This window comes from Anolis sagrei, chromosome 11 (genome assembly GCF_037176765.1).
Source record: "Anolis sagrei isolate rAnoSag1 chromosome 11, rAnoSag1.mat, whole genome shotgun sequence".
NCBI lineage: Eukaryota > Metazoa > Chordata > Lepidosauria > Squamata > Dactyloidae > Anolis > Anolis sagrei.
In genome coordinates, this window is record NC_090031.1 from 6,917,200 (window position 1) to 6,938,822 (window position 21,623).

Genomic DNA, 21,623 nt, shown 5'->3' on the forward strand with positions numbered 1-21,623 from the left:
GGTTCCCAGAAAGAAACATCTGAAGCTACAAAGATCAACAAAGGTTTTCGTTTACAGATCAGTGCTGAAAATAGGCATCGTAGATCAGAGTGATTACATGGGAAAGTCGGGGAGAAAATTCATGTGCTGGTCAATGACCGAAATAAATGATTTGATTGATTTGAGTCCACAGTGCTCTATGGATGTAGGTGAACGACAACTCTCTCAAAACTCATGGCCCATGCCCACCAAACCCTTCTAGTGTTTTTTGTTGGTCATGGGAGTCCTGTGTGCCACATTTGGTTCAATTCCATAATTGGTGGAGTTCAGAATGCTCTTTGATTGTAGGTGAACTATAAATCCCAGCAACTACAACTCCCATATGACAAAATCAATTTTTATGAGCGATGGTCACTCATTGGCCTGATAGGTGTGTTGTGTCCAAATTTGGTGTCAATTCGTCCAGTGGTTTTTGAGTTCTGTCAATCCCACAAACGAACATTACATTTTTATTTATATAGATTGTTATTATTGTTATTATTATTATTATTATATTAATATTAATTTTAATGTATTTTTATTTATTTATTGGCTTTTTAAGTCCCTTCTGCTGTGTTTTTCAGTGTGTTTAGGAGCGATGGTCACTCATTGGCCTGATAGGTGTCTTGTGTCCAAATTTGGTGCCAATTTGTCCAGTCGTTTTTGAGTTCTGTTAATCCCACAAACTAACATTGCATTTTAATTTATATAGACTAGCTGTGGCCAACCTTCCCTCCCTCTTTCTCTCCTTTCTTTCTTTCTTTCTTTCTTTCTTTCTTTCTTTCTTTCCTTCCCTCCCTCTTTTTCTTTCCTTGTCTCTTTCCTTCCTTCCCTCTTTCTCTCTTTCATTCCCTCTCTCCTTCCTTCCCTCTTTCACTTTTTTATTTCATTATCTCCCTCCTTCTCTCCTTCCTTCTTTACCCTTCTTTCTTTCCCTCTTTCTCTCCTTCCTTACTTCTTTACCTTTCTTTCTTTCCTTCCTTTTCTCCTTTCCCTCTTTCTCCTCCTCCTTCTCTCCTTCCTTCCTTCTCTACCCTTCTTCCTTTCCTTCTTTATCTCCTTCCCTCTTTCTTTCCCTCCTTCCTTCCTTCTCTGCCCTTCTTTCTTTCCTTCTTTATCTCCTTCCCTCCTTCCCTCCTTCCTTCCTTCTTTTCCCTTCTTTCTTTTCTTCCTTCTCTCCTTCCCTCTTTCCTTCTCTCCTTCCCTCCTTCTTTCCCTTCTTCTCTCCCTCCTTCTCTCCTTCCTTCCTTCTCTACCCATCTTTCCTTCCTCCTTTCTGTGTATGTGTTTTGTGTGTGTATGTGCATATATGTGTGTGTATATATGTGTGTTTGTGTATATATATGTGATTTTCCACATGTGTTGTAATGTTTTTTTTTGTTTTTGGGCTTTTTAGTCCCTTCTGTTGTGTTGTTCAGCGTTTTTATGAGTGAAGAACATACATTGGATTGTTAGATGTATTGTGTCCAAATTTGGTGTCAATTCGTGCAGTGGTTTTTGAGTTCTGTTAATCCCATAAATGAACATTACATTTTTATTTATATAGACTAGCCGTCCCCTGCCACGTGTTGCTGTGTATATGTGTTTTGTGTGTGCATATTTTTGTGTATATGTGTATATATGTGTGTTTGCATATGTGTGTGTGTGTGTGGTTTTGTGGATGCATTGTAATGTATTCTTTTGGCTTTTAAGTCCCTTCTGGTGTATTTTTCAGTGTTTTTATGAGTGAAGGACATACATTGGCCTGATATGTGTCTTGTGTCCACATTTGGTGTCAATTTGTTCAGTGATTTTTGAGTTATGTTAATCCCACAAACAAACATTAAATTTTTATATCTAGCTGTCCCCCCCACACATTGTTGTGGCCCAGTCTGTGTATGTGTGTTTTGTGTGTATATATTCGTGTATATGTGTATATATGTGGGTTTGTGCATGCGTTGTAATGTAATTTTTATTTTTTGGTGTTTTAAGTCTCATCTGCTGTGTTTTTCGGTGTTTTTATGAGTGATAGTCACTCGTTGGCCTGATAGGTGTCTTGTGTCCAAATTTTGTGTCAATTTGTCTAGTGGTTTTTGAGTTATGTCAATACCACAAACAAACATTACATTTTTATTTATATAGATTATTATTATTGGTATTATAATATTATTATTATTAATTTTAATGTATTATTTATTTATTGGCTTTTTAAGTCCCTTCTGCTGTGTTTTTCAGTGTTTTTAGGAGTGATGGTCACTCCTTGGTCTGATAGGTGTCTTGTGTCCAAATTTGGTGTCAATTCGTCCAGTGGTTTTTGAGTTATGTTAATCCCACAAATGAACATTACATTTTAATTTATATAGACTAGCTGTGGCCAACCTTCCCTCCCTCCTTCCTTCTCTCCTTTCCTTCCCTCCCTCTTTCTCTTTCCTTGTCTCTTTCCTTCCTTCCCTCTTTCTCTCTTTTGTTCCTTCTCTCCTTCCTTCCCTCTTTCACTTTTTTATTTCATTATTTCCCTCCTTCTCTCCTTCCTTCTTTACCCTTTTTTCTTTCCCTCTTTCTCTCCTTCCTTACTTCTTTACCTTTCTTTCCTTCCTTCTCTCCTTTCCCTTTCTCCCCCTCCTTCTCTCCTTCCTTCCTTCTCTACCCTTCTTTCTTTCCTTCTTTATCTCCTTCCTTCTTTCCCTCCTTCTCTCCTTCCTTCCTTCTTTGCCCTTCTTTCCTTCCTTCCTTCCTTCCTTCCTTCCTTCTCTCCTTCCCTCTTTACCTTTCTTTCTTTCCTTCTTTCTCTCCTTCCCTTCTTCTCTCCCTCCTTCACTCCTCCCTTCCTTCTCTAACCATCTTTCCTTCCTCCTTTCTGTGTATGTGTTTTGTGTGTGTGTATATATATATGTGTGTGTTTGTGTACATATATGTGATTTTGCACGCATGTTGTAATTTTTTTTTTGCTTTTTAGTCCCTTCTGCTGTGTTTTTCAGTGTTTTTATGAGCGATGGTCACTCCTTGGCCTGATAGGTGTGTTGTGTCCAAATTTGGTGTCAATTCGTCTAGTGGTTTTTGAGTTATGTCAATACCACAAACAAACATTACATTTTTATTTATATAGATTTATACCCATCCTTCTCACTAGCCATCCCCTGCCAAGCGTTGCTGTGGCCCAGTCTGTGTATATGTATTTTGTGTGTGCATATTTTTGTGAATATATGTATATATGTGTGTTTGCATATATGTGTGTGTGTGGTTTTGTGGATGCATTTTAATGTATTCTTTTGGCTTTTAAGTCCCTTCTGTTGTGTTTTTCAGTGTTTTTATGAGTGATGGTCACTGATTGGCCTGATAGGTGTCTTGTATCCAAATTTGGTGTCAATTCATCCAGTGGTTTTTGAGTTATGTTAATCCCACAAACAAACACTACATTTTTATTTATATAGATGAGTGTTTTTGGTGGATCACACATTACCATAAAACACGAAAGAGGGACTCATGGTTGTGATTTCTTTTGGAGGAGGTCCTTTATGCTCTGAAGGAGCTTGTCGTTCCTTTGTGTTGTTCCGTCTTGACGTAGTTGTTTCTGAAACGCTGCTCCAGGAAAGCCCACAACGCACCTTTCAAGGTGAGCAAGCCGGCGAATTAATAAATAAGGCAGAGAAAGTGGTGCCGAGCGCCTCGGCGGCAACTCTCTTGGGCCACCCTTTCATTGTGCGGTGCGGTATTATTCCATACCTGCTCCTGCCGTACCATTCTGGCACCACGGGTTTCTAATCTGCTTATTTATAATTCAAAAGCTCGCCCATATATTAATGAACCCTTAATGAGCTGTTGAAAATGCCTGAATTACAGTCAGATTATTAAACTCAAACGGCCCCTGTAATCATAGCGTTTGAGTGGGTTTTTAGGTGCTTTTCAGAGCCGCGGCTTTTGTATTGTGAAGGAGATGGGTTTATTTGGAGGGAGAGCTTTGTAATAATTTTGACCTGCAATTTATTTATTGGCCTCCGAATGCCGTCCTTGCGTCGGTTCGCCAGGGGGGGCAGGTGCGCCCGCGTGTTGAAAGACAGCTAATTAGGATCTGCGGAAAGATATGCGAAAACGGTGCTTTTTCTAACAAAGCCAAGTTCATTGTTAAACAAGGTTGGAGTGTCTGTTGATACGTTTTGTTCTGGATCCCACAGATAACTGGGATTTGTGGTGTGGCTTGAAAGGGGCGGAAAATAGGGAGCAAACAGGGCCGTCGCTAACCCGCCACCCATCTCAAATGAATATTTTTGAAACTATTGGGAAAGACGTGGTGGTGGAATGGTCTCGAAAGTGTCATCCATGATGCACCAGAGCAGGGGCGGCTCAACCATTACGCAAAGTAAGCATTCGCTGTAGAGTTGATTTTGCCCGGGGTGCTCTTGAGGCGCTCTTGGGGGAAAATAGACCTTGACTTATGCGAGTTGTAGTTACTGGGATGTATAGTTCACCTACAATCAAAGAGCATTCTGAACTCCACCAAGGATGGAATTGAACCAAATATGGCACACAGAACTCCCACGACGAACAGAAAATATATATCATACAACACCACCTGAGCTCTGCGAGTGCAGCATTTTTCCGAATAAAGCAGAGAGTGTTTGAGGACCGGGACATCCGTAGGGATACCAAGGTGCTTGTTTATAGAGCTATTGTCCTCCCAACCCTGTTATAGGCCTGTGAGACGTGGACTGTCTACAGACGCCACATGCAACTTGCTTACCGTTGAAAATTACATAGGGCCGCCACTGCACCAGAGTCATTGTGCCGTTTTTAATGTAGGAATGCCATATTCCTTTGATTTTAAGACACAATTGATTGTATGAATCATAGAATCAAAGAGTTGGAAGAGACCTCGTGGGCCATCCAGTCCAACCCCATTCTGCCAAGAAGCAGGAATATTGCATTTAAATCACCCCCGACAGATGGCCATCCAGCCTCTATTTAAAAGCCTCCAAAGAAGGAGCCTCCACCGCACTCCGGGGCAGAGAGTTCCACTGCTGAAAGGCTCCCACAGTCAGGAAGTTCTTCCTCATGTTCAGATGGAATCTCCTTTCTTGTAGTTTGAAGCCATTGTTCCGCGTCCTAGTCTCCATAGAAGCAGAAAACAAGCTTGCTCCCTCCTTCCTGTGACTTCCTCTCACATGTTTATACATGGCTATCATATCTCCTCGCAGCCTTCTCTTCTTCAGGCTAAACATGCCCAGCTCCTTAAGCCGCTCCTCATAGGGCTTGTTCTCCAGACCCTTCCAGGCCCATCAAACCCTTCCAGTATTTTCTGTTGGTCATGTTTGGTTCAATACCATCATTGGTGGATTTCAGAATGCTCTTTGATAATAGCTGAACTATAAATCCCAGCAATTACAACTCCCAAATGTCAAGGTCTATTTCCCCCAAACTCCGCCAGTGTTCAGATTTGGGCATATTGGGTATCTGTGCCAAGCTTGGTACAGATCCATCATTGTTTGAGTCCACAGTGCTCTCTGGATGAAGGTGAACTGCAACTCCCAAAGTCAAGGTCAATGCCCATCAAATCCTTCCAGTATTTTTTGTTGGTCAAGGAAGTTCTGTGTGCCAAGTTTGGTTCAATTCCATCGTTGGTGGAGTTCAGAATGCTCTTTGTGAACTATAAATCACAGCAACTACAACTCCCAAATGATGAAACCAATCCCCCCATCAACCCCACCAGTATTCAAATTTGGGTGCATTGGGTATTTGTGCCAAATTTGGTCCAGTGAATGAAAACACATCCTGCATATCAGATAATTACACTACGATTCATAACAGTAGCAAAATTACAGTTGGTGGAGTTCAGAATGCTCTTTGATTGTAGGTGAACTATAAATCCCAGCAACTACAACTCCCAAATAACAAAACCAATCCCCTCCAACTCCACCAGTATTCAAATTTGGGCGTATCGGATATTTGTGCCAAATTTGGTCCAGTGAATGTAAATACATTCTTCATATCAGATAGCAAAGTTACAGTTGGTGGAGTTCAGAATGCTCTTTGATTGAAGGTGAACTATAAATCCCAGCAACTACAACTCATAACAGTAGCGAAATGACAGTTATGAAATAGCAACGAAAATAATGTCATGGTTGGGGTTCACCTATTAAGGGATTGGGAAGGTTGAGAAACACGGCCTTAAGTCAATAATAATTTGAAGGCACGCAACAACGACACTTTCGTACTTTGTGCAATTTGTGAAGGCTTTCTAGCATTGAGAAGGAAAGGGTTTGCAATCCTTGCTGCTTTCTCTGAGGTGAGAATTAGCAAAGCATGGCATCCCTGGCCATTAGTCCCTCTCTGCTTTGGCTGGAAGTGATGTATGACTGTGTTCTTTTGAGTCCGCTCCTTACCTTTTAATGCCACGACGCATAGAAAGGTCAGCGAGCTAAACAGTAATAAACTTGTAGGTTGATATAGTGAGGATTAAAAATAGAGAAACAATCGCGGCAACGTTGCACTCAGATGTCCAAAATGCATATATTATTGTGGCATAATTGATAAAGGCAGGCTCTGCGTTGCCTCCATTGGCGGGTGAAGGAGCAAGACTCACCTTGCTGAATAAGGTAGGCTTACGAGAAAGGGAAAGACTATGAGGGTTGAATGAAAAGTAATGCCTCCACCTTCGTAACTCCTCAACAGATGGCAGTACTGATATGTGGCAGCTACTGGCTTGTTCAGTAGACTCTCCTCTACAGTTCCATTTTGATGGGAAGCCTTAGCATTGAACGGTTGAGTTTTTAAACTGCAAAGTATGGATCCCTGCACAGACGGTTGGTCAATGCGACTTAAGCAACATACGGTCATTGAATTTTTGACAGTAGAAGGGAGGATGAAAGGGTTGAAGGGAATGGAGGAAGGGAGAAAGAGGGAGTGAAGAAGGAAGGAAACACAAAAGGGAAGGAGGGAAGGAAGTAGAAAGAGGAAAGGAAGGAACTAAGGGAGGGAGGTAATAAGGAAGGAAAGAGAGAAGGAAGGAAAGGCAATGGGGAAGGAAGGATGAAAGGGTGGAAGGGGAGAAAGGAAGGAGGGAGGAAAGAAAGAGGGAAGGAAGGAACTAAGGGAGGGAGGTTAGAAGGAAGAAAAGACAAGAGGGAAGGAAGTAGAAAGAGGAAAGGAAGGAACTAAGGGAGGGAGGTAAGAAGGAAGGAAAGAGAGAAGGAAGGAAAGGCAAGGATAAAAGGAAGGAAGGAGAAAGAAGGAATGAGGGAGAAAAGAGGGAAGGAAAGAACTAAGAGAGGGAGGTAAGAAGGAAGGAAAGACAAAAGGGAAGGAAGGATGAAAGGAAGGAAGGAGAAACTGGGAAGGAGGGAGAAAAGAGGGAAGGAAGGAACTAAGAGAGGGAGGTAAGAAGGAAGGAAAGAGAGAAGGAAGGAAAGACAAAAGGGAAGGAAGGATGAAAGGAAGGAAGGAGAAAGTGGGAAGGAGGGAGAAAAGAGGGAAGGAAGGAACTAAGGAAGGAAAGAGAAGGAAAGACAAAAGGGAAGGAAGGATGAAAGGGTAGAAGGGGAGAAAGGAAGGAGGGAGGAAAGACGGAAGGAAGAAACTAAGGGAGGGAGGTTAGAAGGAAGGGAAGACAAAAGGGGAGGGAGGGAGGAGAAAAGAGGGAAGGAGAGAGAAAAGGGGAAAGGAAGGAACTAAGGGAGGGAGGTAAGAAGGAAGGTAAGAGAAGGAAGGAAAGACAAAAGGGAAGGAAGGATGAAAGGGTGGAAGGGAAGAAAAGATGGAGAGAGAAAGGGGGAGGTAAGGTAGGAAGTGAGAAAAGAAAGGAGGAAGGAAAGAGAGAAGGAATAATAGGATGGTGAGAGTGAGGAGGGCCTGAGAAAAGAGCCCAAGGGGTCGCATCTGAGCCTGGTTTTGCCCATACCTGCTATAACCCGGTAGATAGTTCTGCTTAATCTTCAGGAGCTTCCTAGCTTTCAGAGCTCCACTAAGACAGAATAGGATAAATGCCCACCAGTTCTATACAGCTGCGGGTTTATGGGATTGACTCAGTCTGTGACCTTACATATGATCTTGAACTCAGCCGTGGCCCTATGTAAGCCTCCCCTTTAATGATTTGGGGTCCCATTCTGCTGTGGTTGAGGCCTACCTTGTGGAGTCAGGACACCAAACCTTTGAATCCGACACCCTTATTTCTCTACTGCCTGATTCCAGCTCCTTCATGAATATCAAATGTCTATTAATTAGTAATTACTGTGGTAGGGTGGCAGCAATAAGGCATTTCATCACCTCCGCATGAATCATCACGCTCCCTTGATTGACAGAACACACAATAAATTTATCCGATTAAGGATAAAATAGAGGTATGGAATGCAATATCTGCCATATGTCGTTATGATCTTGCAAGTTTTCATTTTGGAGTCATTTGGAGTCGATTCATTTCTACTGACTCTGTTTCCTTCCACTCCCAAAATTGCTTCTTCCACCATGACGCCCAGACTCCACTGCTTTATGTTGTGTATTGTCTTGGGCATGTAGGTGAACTACAACTCCCAAACTCAAGGTCAATGCCGACCAAATCCTTCCAGTATTTTCTCTTGGTTAGGGGAGTTCTGTGGGATTTTCCCCAAATTCCACCAGTGTTCACATTTGGGCGTATTGAGTATTTGTGCCAAGTTCAGTGCAGATCTATCATTGTTTGAATCCACAGTGCTCTCTGGATGTAGGTGAACTAATAATAATAATAATAATAATAATAATAATAAACAACTTTATTTATACCCCGCCACCATCTCCCCGATGGGGACTATAACTTCAAAACTCAAGGACAATGCCCTCCAAACCCTTTTAGTATATTCTGCTGATCATGGGAGTTCTGTGTTCCAAGTTGGGTTCAATTCCATCATTGGTGGAGTTCAGAATGCTCTTTGATTGTAGGTGAACTATATATTCCAGCAACTACAACTCCCAAATGTCAAGGTCTATTTTCCCTAAATTCCACCTGTGTTCACATTTGGGCATCTTGAATATTCATTCCAAATTCAGTCCAGATCTATCATTGTTTGAGTCCGCAGTGCTCTCTGGATGTAGGTCAACTACAACTCCAAAACTCAAGGTCAATGCCCGTTAAACCCTTCTAGTATTTTCTGTTGGTCATGGGAGTTCTGTGTTCCAAGTTGGGTTCAATTCCATCATTGGTGGAGTTTGAAGGAAGCATTCTGAACCCCACCAATGATGGAATTGAATCAAACTTGGTACCCAGTTCTCCCATGACCAACAGAAAATACTGTTGGTCATGGGCAGTGTCCTTTGGTTTTGGAGTTGTAGTTCACCTACATCCAGAGATCACTATGGACTCAAATAATGATGGATCTGGACCAAACTCTACACGAATACTCAATAAGCCCAAATGTGAACACTGGTGGAGTTTTGGGGAAAATGGAATCTTGACATTTGGGAGTTGTAGTTGCTGGGATTTGTAGTTCACCTACAATCACAGAGCATTCTGAACCCCACCAACGATCGAATTGGGCCAAACCTCCCACACAGAACCCCCATGTGGGCCACACAATGCATGGCAGGGGACGGCTAGTGTGGAATATGTTTGCCATCTTTGTTGTGTGGCCATCTTTCTGAACTGTGTTTTGTCATGGCATGGGGTTGGATTTGATGGCCCTTGCGGTTTCTTCCGGCTCTTCAGATGTTGGTTTTGTGTTAGGAGATGTGAGCCTTCGAGGTGATAAAGGCAAGCCATTTTCCAAGGAGATGTCTCACTCATCTCCGTGACATTGAGGGAAACAGAAAGGGAGAGGTGGTGGAATTCAAAACGTGTGCGTGTTTATGAATATAACACACCCAGGCTGTCACTATTACACTATGTTTGTGCCAGCGTGTCATGGATCTCTCTCCTTCTCCTTTGCCCTGAGAAATTTTTGGTCTCGATTCAGGGGCGGAGAGAAATTTGTCTCCACTTCCGAGCAAAACGTTTGGCAGTTTATGGATGCTGCTGTCATGTCAGCGCCGCCACCGCTTATAAATACCAACATGCGAGCCCATTGGCATGCAGACGCGGTAGGTGCCAGCTCCTCCCCCAGGAGGGAATCTGTCAAGAATACCTGCTTCTCCACCCAACCGCCCTCCCCAGGCTGATTTGAAGAGGTTAATTGGGCTGGGATAGTTGCCTCTTGAATGGAAATGCCGATCCGAGGAGCCACAGCTCTAGCGGTTTCCCCCTACAACTGTAATTATGGCTCAACTTTGTTTTCCGCTGGTGTTGAGAGCGCCTTGGCAGTGTGCCCGCCTGACCTGATTAAACCTACAAATTGTCAGCCTTGATCTAAAGTACTCAGATGAGACCGATGATTTGGGCATCATTTTGGAATCTTCTCTGCTTTCTCCCCCTGCTCATTGTTGTTGTTGCTGTGGTTGTCAATAAACAGGCAAGGATACCAGATGCCGGTGACAGTGCTGGCCATTTTGAATGCATGTGTCGCAATTTAAGATGGGTGGTCAAAGGACACGCGACCTGAGATGTTTTGAAGTTTGGGCCAAAGTAGCAAATGGCTCGCCTGCTCTTGATCAGGATGGTCTCAGTGCTCAAATACCCAGGGGTGGCTCAATCCATTACGCAAAGTAAGCATTTGCAGTATAGTTGATTTTGCCCAGCGGCGCTCTTGAGGCGCTCTTGGGGGGAAATAGACCTTGACATATGCGAGTTGTAGTTACTGGGATGTATAGTTCACCTACAATCAAAGAGCATGCTGAACTCCACCAATGATGGAATTGAACCAAATATGGCACACAGAACTCCCACGACGAACAGAAAATATATATCAATAATTGGTTGGGGGGGGGGGGGGCAAAATACTGTTTGCTTACCGTTGAAAATTACCTAGGGCAGTGGTTCTCAACCTGGTGTCCCCAGATGTTTTTGGCCTTCAACTCCCAGAAATCCTAACAGCTGGTAAACTGGCTGGGATTTCTGGGAGTTGTAGGCCAAAAACATCTGGGAACCCAAGGTTGAGAACCACTGACCTAGGGCCACCTCTGCCAAAGGCAGCTATGTTCCTTTGTCATCAAAAGACAACACAATAAGTAATACCATATATACTCGAGTCTAAGCCGACCCGAATATAAGCCGAGGCACCAAATTTTACTACAAAAGAACTTGGAAAATTTATTGACTCGAGTATAAGTCAAGGGTGGGAAATGCCTCTAATAATAATAATAATGCAAATAATATTAAAATATAATAAATAATATTATTGCAAAGGCTCTGGCGTAAACCAGTACAGGTGGTCCCAGTGGTCATTGGCGCACTGGGTGCCGTGCCAAAAGACTTCAACCGGCATTTGGGGAAAACCTTTACCTACCTATTGTACAATATAGTAATATATAATATAGTAATATATAATACTGATACTGTACTATGCTAATAATATAATATATTGTATGTGTGTGTGTATATGTTGCTTGTTGTTTATGTTTTGGTTTTATTCTGCTGTAATATGTTGTCCAGGCTTGACCCCATGTAAGCCGCTCCGAGTCCCCATTGGGGAGATGGTGGTGGGGTATAAATAAAGATGATGATGATGATGACTATTATTATTATTATTATATTTTGTAAGCCACTCTAAATCCCCTTCTGGGTGAAAAGGGTGGCATATAAATGGCGTAAATAAATAAATAAAATTACCACCTGTCAGCTGCAAAAGACCAACCTATTGGGATCTGCGCACAGTCCTAGACACTTGGGCAAGGTTTTGGAGAAATAGACCTGGGATTTATAGTTCACTTACAATCAAAAGAACCCCCACCAATGGTAGAATTGGGCCAAACTTCCCACAGAGAACCTCCATACCTTGAAGGGACTTCTTGGCGTGAGAAGGACAGGCGGAGCGATCTTCAGCCTTCTCTGCCAAAGGGGTTCCTAAGACCATCAGAAATATATAGTTTCTGATGGTGTTTGGAGACCCCTCTGAAACTCCCTCACAACCCCCACATGGGCTCCAACCTCCAGGTTGAGAAACGTTGCTCTAGCGGGACACCTTTGAGCTATTTTCACCGTTGCTTTGATTCCCCCCCAATTGACACCCAACTTTGCCAAGTTTCAGAATTCTTTTGTTTCTTTGACGCCGAGTCCTGATGCCCCTCAGTATGAGCTCTTCATTCTTGCTTTCGCACAAAAGCACTTAGTAATATCTTTCTCTTTGAATGACAACTGCCAGGGTGGGGAGCTCGCAGAAATCCATACGGAGACGACTTCCAGCAGGGAAAACGAGGGGGAGGTGGTTCTTTCGACTTTCAGCAGAATATGTAAAAGCTTCGCAGAGGGGATTAATTGAGATCTTTGTTTTTCTTCTCGTTCCCCCCCACCTAAAGGTCTCAGCATCCGAGGCGCTCAAGAGGAAGACCCCCCTGACCCCCAACTAATGCGGTTGGACAATATGCTTCTCGCAGAAGGGGTTTCAGGTCCTGAGAAAGGTGGCGGATCAGCGGCGGCGGCAGCGGCAGCGGCAGCATCCGGCGGAAGTTCAGATAACTCCATCGAACACTCAGATTACAGGGCGAAATTGACCCAGATTCGGCAGATCTATCATACGGAGCTGGAGAAATATGAACAGGTTAGTCATTGCCATCTTATGTGCCTCTTTTATGCATCTGATTTTGTGCCCCCCTTCCATAAAATGGCAAGAGCAGCAAGACAACCTGGAAGTAATATGTCATTTCCTGTTGCCAGGTTTGCTCAAAGGCTTTCTAGAATTGAGCATGAGTTTGAACCCAGATTTCTCAGTCTAATTCTCAACCCTCTAGGTCAAGGGTTCTCAAACCTTTTCAGCCGCTGAGCCCTTTGGAGTCTGGTGGAAAAGAGTACTAGAGTTATGTTTACTATCACTCTCGGAGCCCCAAGGGCTCCACAGAGCACAGTTTGAGAACCCCTTATCTGGTGTTTTGGACTTCAATTCCCACAATTCCTAACAGCCTCGGGCCCTTTCCTTTGTCCTCTTGGAACTGGACACTTCCCTCAATCAAGGGATCATCTGCATACCCATGTTGTGGGAGTCAAAGTCCAAAACACTTGGAGGGCCAAAGTTTGCCCATGCCTGGCCTAACACCTTAACTATTGCCAACATTTGCATGAGCTTATTTATTTATTTGTCGTGTCAGGGCAACCAGTCAATTGTATTACAATTCTAACAGAACAAAACAAACAAACAGACAAAATACAAAATTTGCAAGTTTGGTAGTTGATTAAATGTCCTTTGACCAGTATCTGGCCACTTGGAGTGCCTCTGGTGTTGCTGCAAGAAGATCCTCCGTTGTGCATGTGGCAGGGCGCAGACCGCATTGTAGTAGTTGGTCAGTGGTTTGCTCTTCTCCGTACTCACCTGTCGTGGATTCCACTTTGTGGCCCCATTTCTGAAGGTTGGCTCTGCATCTCGTGGTGCCAGAGCGCCATCTGTTCAGCGCCTTCCAAGTTGCCCAGTTTTCTGTGTGCCCAGGGGGGAGTCTCTCATTTGGTATCAGCCATTGGGTTTGAGCCTGCCACTTTTGGACTCTCGCTTGCTGGGGTGTTCCAGCGAGTGCCTCTGTAGATCTTAGAAAACTATATCTTGATTTAAGTCATTGACGTGCTGGCTGATACCCAAACAGGGGATGAGCTGGAGATGTCACTGCCTTGGTCCTTTCACTATTGGCTGCTACTTCCTGGCGGATGTCAGGTGGTGCAATACCGGATAAGCAGTGTAATTTCTCCAGTGGTGTAGGGCGCAGACACCCCGTGATAATGCGGCATGTCTCATTAAGAGCCACATCCACTGTTTTAGTGTGGTGAGATGTGTTCCACACTGGGCATGCGTACTCAGCAGCAGACTAGTATAGCGCAAGGGCAGATGTCTTCACTCTGTCTGGTTGTGATCCCCAGGTTGTGCCAGATATTGTTTCTAGCACCCACTTTTTGCTTGATGTTCTGAACATGCATGAGCTAAGGAAGGATTTCTGTCTTTATTTTTCTGTTCTCGGAATATCTATTATTTAAATCCACACCTCCCACCTTCTTGCTACAAGAGTAGTAGAGACCAAGCAGTATTGACTCCCCCTTCTTCCTTAATGGGAAGACCTCCAAAGATGGAACAGTAGGAAGAGGAATAAATCCCAAGTGTTGCGGGCATCCCTCCTACCCTCTGACTGTAATAAATGTGAGCATTTCGACAGAACCCGGCATTCTGCTTTGGCGGAGGTTTCAACCGAAATGTCAGATTCATCCGTCCAAACCCCAGGAAACCTTGGCCGGGCGGAGAGAAAGAAACGCTGCTGGGAGGGCCAGAGCGAGAGCGGATGTGAAACACGGATGGTTTCCCCCGTTGATCCTGACACCCAGCGGTGTCTTCTATACAGAAATATGATAATTTTTTTCCTCCCATGCCTCGCAGCCAACTGTCTTGCGCTGGTTTGTCTTGAGAACAGGACCCGTCTTTGGCACCGAGGGGCAGGTGGGGCCGGTCTTCTCCGTTTGATGGGCTCCAAGTTGTCTGAACCAAGGAGAGGAAGGTGGTGGTGGCGGCGATGGGGAAATGGAAGAAGGAGGGGGTCCTCAACTGAGCTATCACAAATCCAGGCTGCTTGCAAACAGATCTGTCTAGGATTTTAAATCTCTGGAGGACATTTGGATAAGACGGGCTGAAATAATGCCGTGTGTATATATGTTGAGAGAAATCTTTGCCAGATGAGAGATGCAACCATAGATAGACGCAATAATATGGAAGATCATCCCAGTAGAATCATGGAATCATTGAGTTGGAAGAGACCTCATGGGCCATCCAGTCCAACCTATTCTGGAGGTGACTAAGGCATGGACCACCCTGGCCGTTGGACCATCTGGAATTTCCGGGCCGTTTTCAAGGGCAGCCCCACATAGAGTGCATTACAGTATTTCAATCTGGAGGTGACTAAGGCATGGACCACCCTGGCCGTTGGACCATCTGGAATTTCCGGGCCGTTTTCAAGGGCAGCCCCACGTAGAGTGCATTACAGTAGTCCAATCTGGAGGTGACTAAGGCATGGACCACCCTGGCCGTTGGACCATCTGGAATTTCCGGGCCGTTTTCAAGGGCAGCCCCACGTAGAGTGCATTACAGTAGTCCAATCTGGAGGTGACTAAGGCATGGACCACCCTGGCCGTTGGACCATCTGGAATTTCTGGGCCGTTTTCAAGGGCAGCCCCACGTAGAGTGCATTACAGTAGTCCAATCTGGAGGTGACTAAGGCATGGACCACCCTGGTGGTTGGACCATCTGGAATTTCCGGGACGTTTTCAAGGGCAGCCCCACGTAGAGTGCATTACAGTAGTCCAATCTGGAGGTGACTAAGGGAGGGACCACCCTGGCCGTTGGACCATCTGGAATTTCCGGGACGTTTTCAAGGGCAGCCCCACATAGAGTGCATTACAGTAGTCCAATCTGGAGGTGACTAAGGCATGGACCACCCTGGCCGTTGGACCATCTGGAATTTCCGGGCCGTTTTCAAGGGCAGCCCCATGTAGAGTGATTACAGTAATCCAGTCTAGAGGTGACCACCTTGGCCAGATCCTCCTTCATGAGGTACGGTCGCAGTTGGCGCACGAGTCTTAATTGTGCAAAGGCCCTCCCAGCCACCGCTGACGCCTGAGCCTCAAACGTAAGTGAAGAATCCAGGAGGACACCCAAGACTTGGGAGAATCAAGCCATCTCTTTGTAATGTTCTATGCAAATCAAGGAGGGATGTGTATGTGAGTGGCCCCTTTCCGAGACTGCCTGATCTGTTGTGGTGCCCCGCTTTTGGACCCCCACGTCTCCCCGCATCCCCTTTGAAGCTCCATCATGTCTCGTTGCCTTTTTGTGTTCTCGGCGCCTCCTTTGAACCCAGAAGCAAAGGCCAACGTTGTCTTTATTGCAGCCCCCCTCCTTGCCCGCCCTCCCTGCCCCCTGCCCAGAGTTTGATTTTGACATTTGTTGCCAGTTAAGGGAATGCACTTCCAAGCAGCGGGGAGAGAAAGAAAGGAGGCGGTGGGCGAAAGAGGGGGAACAAAGCAGGGGGCTTGGCGTGTATGTGTGTGTGTGTCTTGCGCGTTGAGATTCTAACCCTCCAGAAAGTGTGTCACGCCATCAGCTTTCCTTCTCCCACTTTCGGAGCGCCAGGAGAAATGCTTCTCTTCATAATTTACAACGACTATAATAGAGATGACATATTGAAAGCTATCTTCTATAATTACATTGAAATACATTTTTGCTGGAGGCAAAAAGTATTGTAAGCATCCCAAACCTCCCAGAGCAGCTGGGAACTGGCTGCCTTTGCTCGCAGCCGCTCTCGCCTGGTTGCCCCATTTCGGGGTGGATAGTCAAGGAGACGGGAACGTGTGGCCAAAAGGGATCTGGAAGGAAAGGCGTCTTTCCTGCAAAGATAGGGTCCCACTCACAACATCCCATTATACCTTTCTATGCCACCTTAACTACCGAGGCAATATCATATGAGATCTTGGGAGACATAATTTAAGGAGAGCCATTTTGATTTGTGTCCAATTCTGGGCACTACAACTGAAGGGAGATGTTGACAAGCTGGAATGTGTCCAGAGGAAAGCAACTAAAATGATCAAGGGTCTGTAGAACAAGCCCTATGAGGAGCGGCTTAAAGAGTTGGGCATGTTTAGCCTGAAGAAGAGAAGACTGAGAGGAGACATGATAGGCATATATAAATATGTGAGAGGAAGTCATAGGGAGGAGGGAGCAAGCTTTTTTTTGCTGCCCTGGAGACAAGGACACGGAACAATGGCTTCAAACTACAAGAAATGAGATTCCATCTGAACATGAGGAATAACTTCCTGACTGTCAGAGCCGTTCAGCAGTGGAACTCTCTGCTCCAGTGTGTGGTGGAGACTCCTTCTTTGGAGGCTTTGAAACAGAGGCTGGATGGCCATCTGTCAGGGGTGCTTTGAATGCGATTTCCCTGCTTCTTGGCAGAATGGGGTTGGAGTGGATGGTCAGTGAGGTCTCTTCCAACTCTATGATTCTATGATTTATCTGCTCGTGCCAATCTGCAGATCTCAGGATGGCACAGGACAGCATTTCTTCATGTGGGGGTCGGGTTTCCTTTGTGTTATGGAACTGCCCTCCAAGGTGGCACCGGTATTAGTCCCTCTCTGCGGAATGACTTCCGACTGATCCACATGTCATATCAACATCACTAACTATAATGGCGTTTCTCAACCTGGGGGTCAGGACCCTGGGGAGGGGGGTCATGAGGGGGTTTCAGAGGGGTCACCAAAGACCATCAGAAAACATATATTTCTGTAGGTCTTAGGAGCCTCTTTGGCAGAGAAGGCTGAAGATCTCTCCGCCTGTCCTTCTCTTCCTTTTTGGAAACAGATGGCAAATCCTCCCACCCAAAGCCCTCCTCTCCAGTGATTGACCGGCCTCTCATCCAAGGGGAGGGTTGTTTCTGAGACCAATGGGATTAGAGAGCAGGCGTGCTTGACGCATGGCGGTGTATGCACATGTGGGAGCAAGGGAGAGCATGCGAGGCTGGAAGGAAGCTCCCTCCAGCGAGTCCCTTCAAGGCATGAGGGTTCTGTGTGGGAAGTTTGGCCCAATTCTATTGTTGGCAAGCCTCAGAATGCTTTTTGATTGTAGATGAACTACAAATCCTAGCAACTACAACTCCTAAATGTAAGGTCTATTTTCCCCAAGCTCCACCACTGTTCAAATTTGGGCATACGGAATATTTGTGCCAAGTTTGCCCCAGATCTATCATTATTTGAGTCCACAGTGCTCTCTGGATGTAAGTGAACTACGATTCCCAAACTCAAGGTCAATGTCCACCAAACCCTTCCAGTTTTTTTCTGTTTGTCATGGGAGCCCTGTGTGCTAAGTTTGGCTCAATTCCATCATTGGTGGAGTTCAGAATGCTCTTTGATTGTAGGTGAACTATAAATCCCAGCAATGACAACTCCCAAATGACAAAATCAATTTTTTGAGTGGGGGACATACATGGGTTGTTAGGTGTCTTGTGTCCAAATTTCGTGTCAATTCGTCCAGTGGTTTTTGTGTTCTGTGAATATCACAAAGGAACATTACATTTTTATTTATATAGATGATCCTCAAGAGGTTAACTATAAATCCCAGCAACTACAACTCCTGAGTGACAAAATCAATGCCCTCCCCAGCGCTACTAGTATTCAAATTTCGGCATATTGGATATTTGTGCCAAATTTGGTCCAGTGAATGAAAATACATTCTGCATATCAGATGTTTATGTTGCAATTCTTAACAGTAGCACAATGACAGTTATGAAGAAAATAATGTTATGGTTGAGGTTCACCACAACATGAAGACCTGTCTTAAGGGGTGTGAAGGAGTGTGGTTAAAGCTTACTGCCACCTAATGTGTGAGGAAAGCTGGGCAACGATCAGTATCGGCTTAGGAGCTATTTTATAAAGGGACTATTAATTACAGAAGGCTTTATTCATTTGATAGCGTAGCGTTTACTGTCCCTGGCTTGACTTTACTTCTTATGCAGGCTGTTTGCCTTGAGAGAAACTGTATCAGGCAAGGATTGAGGAAAACAGTAACAAGTTTATTTTAACAGGAGTATAACATGTTTAACTGTTTCTTCACAAGAGGCACAAATCTTGATTGGTTACATTAATAAGGTTTCATGAGTAATCTCAGGCACAGACTTCAAGAGGTTTCTATAAGCAGATGCAACTCTTCTGGACAACTGTCCTAAATAAAACAAATAAGCTAAAAGGCTTATTAACAGAATTGGCTCCCAGCCAAACCTTGATTCTTAACTCAGAATCAATAACCCCCTGTAGTTTTATCACTACCAGGTCCTTTTCTGTAACCCCTTTGGTCACCAATTAATTCCCTGAATCTCCACCCAGAGATTCAGTCTTCCCTATATCACACCGGCTACAGACACATTCCCTGAATCTCCACCCAGAGACTCAGTCTTCCCAGTAGCTCACCGGCTTACTGACTGACTTTCAAAACAGCTGCCCCGAGAAGAGGCAGTTGGCTCCGCCCCTGTTGCTATAGCAACCCAGCTAATGCCAAGCCACCATCTCCAACAAAATATATTCCTTCATACTTACCATCCATAAACTACTGTTTAAATTACACATAAACATGAGAATAAAAGTTACACATCGTCACAAGGGGTCATGGCATTAGGAAGGTGGAGAACTACTGCCTTACTCCTAGTTCCCTCCATTGGGCTGATTGTTGCCCAAAATGTAGGGAGCCCCAGATGTGTAAGAGCTAGTGTACTTGAACGTTTCCAGCTGGGATGAGGCTTATGGTGTGCATTCTTCCAGCTAGAACCTAATTCTAGCTCAAGGCACCAGAAGGAGTCATTGAGATCTCTTGAGGCCCTTCGTGCTGTGCTTTCTTGTAACGTAGATGTGTCTCCTTCCTTTCCTCCCCATATCCCATGGTCTTCCCCAGAGATCCTCAGGCTTTGCCCTAGGCTGGGTTGTTGTGTTTTGACAAGAGTTGGAGAACATCCCATAATATTCTTTGCTCCTGGCTCGGTTTGTGGCGACGGAGCATTGCTCCGTGCTCCCAACTCCGTGCCTCTTTCTTAAGGATATTACCCAGATTTTAATTATCTAAATGTAAATACTTAACAAATTTTACTTAGAGTAATGAGCTAAAGTGCACACTACATAAATGAGATGTTCTAATTAATCATGTATGAACTACTGGTTTAAAGGGAAGCTCCGTGAATCCCGGGGATATGCTGGTCTGCTGCCAAATTGCTCATCAGCGTTTGCATTCATCGGCATCTTTGCCGTAATAAGTTGTGAGAGATGGTTGGGGGAAATGAGAGTGAGACGGTGAAGGCTTTCAGTACAGGTGGAGGGAGCATCCTCTCTCCAAAATCCTTGGGACCAGAAGTGTCCCATTGTTTTGGATTTTGAAATAGTACTATCATGAGATATCTTGGAGAAGGAACCCAAGTCTCTATGCAACCTTAGTTTCCCATAAATCAATTCAATGGTATGTAACAACAACACTTACTTAGGTGATCCCTCGTTGTCCGAGTAGGATAGTCTTCCAGGATTGGTGTACTGGTGGTGGGTCCATAGGTGACTGTGGAGCCCTACTCTTGATCTGCATCTTCTCCCACAGTGAGGGCATCGGTTTACAAATGGAAGGCGGTCCTGGTCGGGGTTAGCTTGACGTGCCTTCCTCTTGGCAGGTTTCTCTCTTTTTCCCTCCATTCATGCCATTTCAAATTCTACAGCACTGCTGGTCACAGCTGACCTCAAGCTGGAGCGCTCAAGGGACAGAGCTTCCCAGTTAGCCCCCCTTGACCGTCCTCTTATTGTTGTGTATTTATATAGCATCATCAATGTACTTTATGAGTAAAACAACCTAAAATAGTGGGCTCTGCCAAAGATACAATCTCATATATTGTTCCAGGAGATGGATGGATGGATGGGTGGGTGGGTGGATGGGTAGATAGATAGATAGATAGATAGATAGATAGATAGTTGAGATCAGTTATGGGCAAACTCCCTGTCTACCTAGTGATAGATGGTTGAATGGAAGGAAGGAAGGGAAGGAGGAAGGAAAGAGAGAGGAAAGGAAGGAAGGATGAAAGGGTGGAAGGGAAGGATAAAGGAGTGTGAGGAAGGAAGGATGAAAGGGTGGAAGGGAAGGAAGGAAGATGAAAGGGTGGAACGGATTGGAGAGAGGGAGAAAGAGAGGGGGGAGGAAAGAGAGAATGTAGGAAAAACAAAAGGGAAGGAAAGAAAAAGAGGGCGAGAGGGAAGGATGAAAGTGTGGAATGGAAGGATGGAAGGAGAAAGAAGGAGGGAAGGGATGAAGGCAAAGAGAAAAGGAAAGAGAAAAGGAACAAAATACAAAAGAGAGAGAAGGAGGGAAGGACGAAATGGTGGAAGAGAATGATGGGTGGAAGGAAAGGAAGGAGGAAGGAAAGAGAATGAAAGAAGGATGAAAGAGTGGAGGGGAATAGAGAGAGGGAGAAAGAGGTAGGGGAGAAAAGAGAGAAGAGGGGAAAAACAAAATGGAAGGAAGGGGAAAGAGGGAGAGAGGGAAGGAAAGAAGGATGAAAGGGCTGAAGGGAAGGATGGAGAAAAAGGGAAGGAAGGAAGGAAGGAAGGAAGGAAGGAAGGAAGGAAGGAAGGAAGGAAGGAAAGGATGGTAAGAGAAAGGAGGGCCTGAGAAAAGTATTGTTGTGTATAAATAGACAACAATAATAATGTGTGTGTGTGTTTCCTATGATAAAAATAATATGTGAATTCTGTGCAGAATATTCCCCAAGCTTTGAAATTTTCTTTTTGTTCCAGGATCTCCTGAATGTGAGATATATAGTCTCCAACCATTTTAATACAATATGATAATATAACACAACATTATTGTTGTGAATAATAGATAATGATAATAATATGTGTGTGCGTTTCCTATCCTAAAAATAATGTGTGAATTCTGTGCAGAATGATCCCCGAGCTTCAAAATTTTCTTTTTGTTCCAGGATCTCCTGTCCAAATTGTCCCGAATGTGAGAAATATAGTTTCCAACCATTTTTAATATAATATAATAATATAAAACAACATTATTATTGTGTATAAATACGCAATGATAATAATTGCTGTGTGT

General features: G+C 44.4%; 1 protein-coding gene across 7 annotated transcripts in view; it reads left to right on the top strand.

The window, feature by feature from the left end:
* PBX3 (PBX homeobox 3) overlaps window positions 1-21,623 on the top strand; it is a 291,273-nt gene that overhangs the window by 224,202 nt on the left and 45,448 nt on the right. For all 7 annotated transcript variants that reach the window (XR_010910327.1, XR_010910328.1, XM_067471835.1 and 4 more), the window contains one exon: window positions 12,346-12,587. Coding sequence is in view for 5 of the 7 variants with exons in the window: in XM_067471835.1 (XP_067327936.1) it covers window positions 12,346-12,587 (242 nt within the window). In the remaining 2 variants the exon portion in view is untranslated. The remainder of the gene's footprint in view (window positions 1-12,345; window positions 12,588-21,623) is intronic.